Source organism: Pagrus pagrus (genome assembly GCF_965226575.1).
Source record: "Pagrus pagrus genome assembly, chromosome: 6".
NCBI classification, from domain to species: domain Eukaryota; kingdom Metazoa; phylum Chordata; class Actinopteri; order Spariformes; family Sparidae; genus Pagrus; species Pagrus pagrus.
In genome coordinates this window covers 15416989-15423834 of record NC_140190.1, presented here as the reverse complement: position 1 = coordinate 15423834, position 6846 = coordinate 15416989, and the positions used below count along the sequence as shown (strand labels likewise).

At 37.8% G+C, this 6846-nt stretch overlaps 1 protein-coding gene across 1 annotated transcript in view; it reads left to right on the top strand.

The window, feature by feature from the left end:
• The first annotated feature begins 371 nt into the window (after nucleotides 1-371).
• Nucleotides 372-6846, top strand: part of faf1 (Fas (TNFRSF6) associated factor 1) — a 68812-nt gene continuing 62337 nt past the window's right edge. Inside the window, exons 1-3 of the mRNA XM_084355418.1 lie at nucleotides 372-667; nucleotides 3315-3383; nucleotides 6345-6391. Of these exons, the coding sequence (XP_084211544.1) occupies nucleotides 608-667; nucleotides 3315-3383; nucleotides 6345-6391 (176 nt within the window). The 5' untranslated portion in view covers nucleotides 372-607. The remainder of the gene's footprint in view (nucleotides 668-3314; nucleotides 3384-6344; nucleotides 6392-6846) is intronic.

Below are 6846 nucleotides of genomic sequence, written 5' to 3'. Positions count from 1 at the left end.
GCTTACAATTTCTCCATTTATTACAGTGGATATGATACTTAACCATGAGTAAAATATAAAATTAATCATGTCAGAGACAGATGAGAGTAAAAAGATGTCATATCATGAAATTTCTGCAGTGGCAGTATATCATGCAGTCCATTCTTCTTTGGTGGCCATATACTATAATTGTACCGGTTTTAAAGCTTTAGTTAATACCATACCATATCCCTAATTTCTAGGACCTTGCGAAGTGTTTCTGCGGCGTGTTTGCATGTGTTTTTGAACTGATGAAGACGTCTTCTCTTGGTTTGTGTATTTGCATGTTTTCTTAAGTTGCAGCGCGTTCGCCCCTGTCGGCCACCGTAACTTTACGTCAGCAGCCGTAAAGCAATGGACTAGATGACAATAATGATATGAGATAACTGAACACTGTAACGTTAGTTCACAGAATTGTGTCTATCTGAAGCCGTTAAATCCAGATAAAGTTTGACATTATCAATTTGCCAACCTCTCCCTCGTCGCCACGTCCAAGCAGAGTATTTTAGTAATTCTCTGTGTCCCTCTTGTGAGGCGAGAAAGCGACGAGAGCCAGTGGAAGAAGAATTGCTTTTAGCCAGTCATTGCCATGGCCTCCGAAAGCGGCGATAGCAACATGGATAGAGAAATGATTCTGGCCGACTTTCAGGTGTGTCTCGTTTGTATGTCCTAGATATTTTATTCAGTATTTAGTAATGTTATTTCCGCTGTTGAATTTCCTTGGGCTGCTGTCAACAAGAGGACACACGACCTGACTGGCTGCGTAAACAGCAGACCTGAGCTCAGCTTTGGTTTATGTGACTAGCATATCAAGCTAACAAACTGACAGCTTGCTAACTGATTCTGAGGGGAATTATTAGCTGTAAGCTCGCGAACTAAATGACGGCTGCCCAAAGCTGCCAGTCGAAATAGCGGAACGGTTTCTGTTTTGTGCTGGTTTCAAGTTGGCTCGCTTGACAGATAACGACGATGTAGTTAGCTAAAGGGAGAGCTACGCTGCTCACGTTAACTGTCAACTTGTTTACAGATTGCCAGTTGTCCTGTCAGGTTTTTGAATCCTCATCAGAAACCGTTTGTCCGTTGAAGACACCGGCCTTTTAGCCCGTTTTGCACGTAGGAAGGTATATTTTAACGGTGCGAAAATGCAGGCCATCATAAAATGCTTCCCCTGCAAACTGTCATTAATTTAGCATTCTGTTGTTTTGATTACCGAGGGTAATGACCTCAACATCAAAATAATTGACGTCCTTCCTCTAAAATGTACACATTGAAAACTAAGTATAGCCCTTTTCTTCGGTGGTGTCCTTCTCATGGCTTTGTTACAGTAATCTTGTGTTTTGAATTGTTTAATTAGGTCACCTTATCACATTTTGCCAAACCGGTTCATAGCTCAAACTCTTATCAGATTCAGCATTGATTTCTGTCTGTTTATGTTTTATTTGGATCTATTTCTGTTTCTGTTATGTTTTATTTATTTTTATTTTTTTTAATGCTACATTGAGGTAATACTTGTAACTTCCTCATCATTGAGCTAATCATTCTCTCTACCTTTGCAATGAGTGTTGCACCAGATGTGTCAGATGTGGGGTAAAATGTTGCGAGATTACTTGGGAGTCTGATTTTAGCATTGTGTCTGATTTTAGCATTGTGCATAAGACAGATGCTGTGCATACAACAAAAACAGAGAAAACAGTGTTAATAATAACAGCAGTGATGGTTAAAGTAGCATTACATGGTCTTAAAACAGGCAAAAGAGCCATTTGATATATAAAATATCCTTCTTTCTGGTCTTTACAGCTGTAATTAATATACACAAGGAAACATGCACTACATAATAGTTATATCAAAAGTATAAATGCTGATAGACACCATAAGCAATTGAGCCAAAGAAATCTAGACCAACCAACAACAATATAAAACATATATTGTAACAACAAACATGCATGTACATGCAATGCATATAGAACAAAAGGAGCATTTATCACTGTGTTTAAAAACATAATATTTGGATAATAGTAAAGGCCTTTTTTGCATGTTTCTTTTTGTTGGCAGCTGAAGCTAGCATAACTTTAAAATTAAAACTGAAACTCTTTCTTGGGTTATTTTATGTGGGCATAATGTTCCAGGGGTTTTGTGGAGCACTTGTTGCCATAAACAATTCACTCAATTTTACTGTCTACAGTTAGAATTTAAATTTAGCATTTGCATGAAATAAAGTCTAATGTTTCAGTTTTGGCATACATTTCTCAGTTTGCTATCAACACTGCTGTTTAAATATTTGCATGTGTCCACTGTATCTGTCTTTTGACCTTTATTTATGTTACATCAGAAGGCTTATATAGCACTCTGACCTAAATAAAATGGTCTGTTTAGATTTAGGTAATGGTTGTTCCACGAGTTAGTAAACTCATCCTTAATAAGTCAATAGTCATGATCCTTGCCCTGAAAGTGAATCCAGATCAACAGCGTCATCTGCATACTTTTGGATATGCCTGTGTCTCTGCTGACTTCTACTGTCATTAGTGATTACACAAAAGTGGTTATAAAACTAAACCTGAGAAAACTAGTGGAACAGGAGGAGCAAGTTTGCACAGCCACCCTGTGATCTCCCTGATAAAATATACACAACAGATAATAAAAATGATTTAAAATGCTTTTCTGTGAAAACAAAATCAGCCAGGAAGAAATTGTACAAATTAAAGCATAACTTGTTTTCCAGATGTTTTGAAACTTCTAGTTGTTTATTAATGTTGGTAAGCAGAGTAGAAGTGATATCATTTACTCCTAAACCTCCTTTTTTTTAAGTTACACTGACCAAAATATATAGAAACAACTTTTGCTCTGCGTGTCTGCCTTGTTTTACACTAAAAAAAAGAATACAAAGAAATAAGGTTAAAGCTGTTATTGGAGTAGCTGTACCTTGACCCATATTGCAGTATTGTAATAACTTTATACTATGAAGAACATATTTTTTTTGGTTCGCTTTGCAAGGGTAAGGAGTCCAAGGTATCAAACAGAAATCAGAGGTAATGTATTTGTGTCCTCCTTTTGATCAAGACATCACTGAGTGGCTCTCGTTCTTGTGAAGACTGCCACCACTTTATATTGCTGTTATGGGTTGTAGCTTAAAAGTTGAAATGGTTCTGATGATTTCATCTTTTCCATTCTGTTTTATTGTAAAATGTATTTTTTATGTGCAGGAAGATGAGAACGTTTCATCAGAAAGACTGCAGCAGAATCGAACAAAATGCATTTCCCACTTGTAATTCCCTTTTCTTTGTTTTTTCCTCTCACAGGCTTGCACTGGAATTGACAACATTGCAGAGGCAATCACTCTGTTAGAGCTTAATAACTGGGATTTAGTGGTAAGTTCATTATCTGCAGGCTTTGGGCCTTGCTCTTTGACAGACAGGCTTAGTCCATCTAGAGTGCAAGTTCAAGAGGCCATTTAACATCCAATAACAAACACACTCTCTGTTTTATTTTATGACCAAATCCTTTCTTCATTTTACCCGGTATGCTTTACGAAGCAGGTGGCCGGACTGCCACCCTCAGTGTGGTGACTGTTAGAGAGAGGGTGTCCTGTGAGGTGTGAATGTTGAATTGAGAGACTCTGTGAGAAAGAATGTGCTATGTTAAGTTTGTATGAATTCATGATAAGTATGAAAAACAAGGAGCCCTTTACTGTGCTGTTCATATTGGAAGGGGTCAGTCTATATTTAGGCTGATGCTGGTAGAAGTCCAAAGCAGGCAGCAGCAGCAGTCCAAGTAGTGGCAGAAAAGACAGTGGGGCCTGGGCTCACTGCACCTGTAAATCTGATGACTTGCACTTCCTCTGCAGTAGCTGGTAGTTTTTGTAAACATCGATGACAACAAATCTGCTTGTGTGTGTTGGTACACTGCGTTTGGCTGAGGAGTGCGGTGGTTAGAAAGCAGTGTTTCCCCCAGGATGTTGTTTAGCAGAGCAAGAATTTGTTTAATTCACCCAGATCCAGATGCACCTCATCTGGTGATCAGTTTAATTAGTAAATGACCAACATTTCAAAGGCATACATTGGGGTCAAAAAGTCTGAGACCACTAGTCAAAATATCAGCTACAGTTTGAGTGAAAAATTGAATCTTTGAAAAATGTCCATGAATTTCAGAATATCTTGGTATTTATTCGTCCCACTTTTGCTTTAATGTCGGCATGCACTCGAGCTGGCATGAACTCCACAAGTTTGTGTAAAACCTGCTGACTCGCGTTATCCCAGCATGGTTTGACAGTGTTCCACAAAGCTTTGTGTGATGTCACAGAATGGTTGGCTTTCTCAATCTTCATGTGCCCCATAAACGTTCAGTGGTGTTGAGGTGACTGTGAAGTGTAGTCAGTGACGGTCAGGACTCCTTGGTCTTCTTTTCTTTGGTCTTCAAGTAGTTCTTGCAAAGCTTTGAGGTGTGTTTGGGATCTACACAAACAAATCAGGTTTTGCACAAACTTGTATGCTGTAATCAAAGCAAAAGGGGGTACATATAAAATATTTTTAAAATCTCAAAAACATTTTCAAAAGATTCCACATTCCACTTTCCACTCAGTTGTAATGAAACAATGGTATTAGATTCAAAACAAATGCAAAACAGAAGTATTTTGACTAGTGGCCTCAGACTTTTTGACACTACTGTATGACATTTGCTCTGTGTAATAGTCTTTTCCTTTGCTTCCTTTCTTTTTACTCGCAGCATTGGACATTGATAATCCATAGGATAGAATCAAAGGACCACAGACTATGATAAAACAATGATATTCTTACCTTTATAATAAACAAAAAGCAAAAGGCTAGGCACAGCTAAATTGAAAAGCAGAGTCTTCGGTGACCTAATACTCCTGATTAGCAATGCTGTGGTGTGTGTTTAGTCATGATAACTGCCACCACAGTTTGTGGCACTTTACCAACAAAGGCTGTGTGGCTTCCTGCTAAACTGATCATGCAACCATTAGTGCTTTACATAAGATGACCATAGATGATTATTAGATGCTACATTAGAGGTCAGCCGTAAGGTGTTAAGAGTAACTGAGAGGATTGTGGTGTCCATGTCATGAATGTAATTGAAGCTAAATGGTGGTCTGTGGAGTTTTTGACCTTTAGTTGCACTATAGAGCTTTTATGAGCAACACCCCATTTTGTTGATCTCGTGTTTGTTTGTTTGTTTGATTACGGTTTCACACAAATCAACAGGTGGCAATAATGCGCCAAGATATACAGCAACACGTCAACAGAGGCAGGGATAGAAGAAGACTGCTAACATGCTAACATGTAAACATGGATGTAAACAAAGCAGGATTTAGAATGCTTACAAATGGACTATGCAAATGTTTTATGAGGCAGGAAATGCAGTCTACATGATGTTAGACCTCAAGAATGTAAAGAATGCATTTTAGTGAGAAGCACTTCATATAAACAACTTTTGTTTGTTAACAAGAAAAACCTACAGGGCTCCTTTTAATGTTTTCTGTCATACATCTCCTTCATTCAGTACAACAAGAGTAGGGGACATGGTTATACCAGCTCATAACAGCTAACTTAACTTTGCTTGTTTTGCAGTGAAGAATAGTGAGTGTTCGAGAGAAATCCAATCAATTGTGCATTCAGACAAAAGCTCCCTGCAAAGCTGACAGTGGTTACTGTCGTGTTTGTCCTCTCAGCTCTCTTTGTTCTCATCAGCCACCCTATTTGAATATTTCATCCTTCTCTGTCGCACTTTGATTCTGCCAGCAAACAAACATGATGTTACAGAATCGACTAAAATATAACTGGTAGCTGGTTTGGACTGACTTGGTTCAACCAGTCACCTTAGCAGGCAGCCTTGTTGTAGGTTCCTTCCTCCTTTTTTTATGATTGTTTGAAAATAAAGCACTATTCTTTTTGACAAAGTGTGTAACCGTTTTAGAGCATATAGTGCTCCTAGTCTTGTCATGGGGTGTTAGAAATAATTGTCTTTGAATATACGAAAGATTTTCATGACAAAATGTATTGAAAGTTTGGAAATGGACTGCCTGTCTCTTAGTCACTGTCAAATTATCTTTACATATATGCTACAGTATCTGCTAGTCTTGTTCAAACATGCCCTTTAATGTTTCGGCTATTATTCAATGTTTTGTCATGGTGTAGATTCCTTATATGTATTTTGTTTATTTTGGATAGTTTAAACTTTACGAATCCCAGAACAGTCTATCTGTTCTCATTATCAACAACACAACTATTCTCATTAGCAACAATACAATATAGTAACTAAACCAAGAAAATGGCCTTATTGTGTTGTATAATGTATTTCTGCTTTCATTACAGGCAGCCATAAATGGAGTCATACCACAGGAGAATGGAATCTTACAAAGGTAATAACCATGCTGCCACACATTTAATGTAAATGAAAGAAAATTAATTGGCTTACAGCACTAAACAAATGCTGCCTGAGATCATCATATGATGTATGACTTTTCGACACACTGTTGTTCTTTCTGCTGCCACACTAGAATGATCATGTTCACAAAGCCAAGGAAATATGAGTAGTAATATGGGAGTAATATCTCTATACTATATTAAGAAAAATAGGAAATATGGGAGTAGGGATATACGTCACTGAGGAATATTTGCCTGTAACACGAGTATATATCTCCAGTGTTGTACATGAAGCAACTTTAAAACAATGCAGGACAGAAAGCCTGATTAGCCCATAATTGAACTCCTCACTTCAATGTTGACCAGGCAATGTGAACTTACAGATTCAGTGTCTATCCTAAATTTTTCCATGAACTTGGCATTTATCATAATTATTGTTGGTATAGTTTGT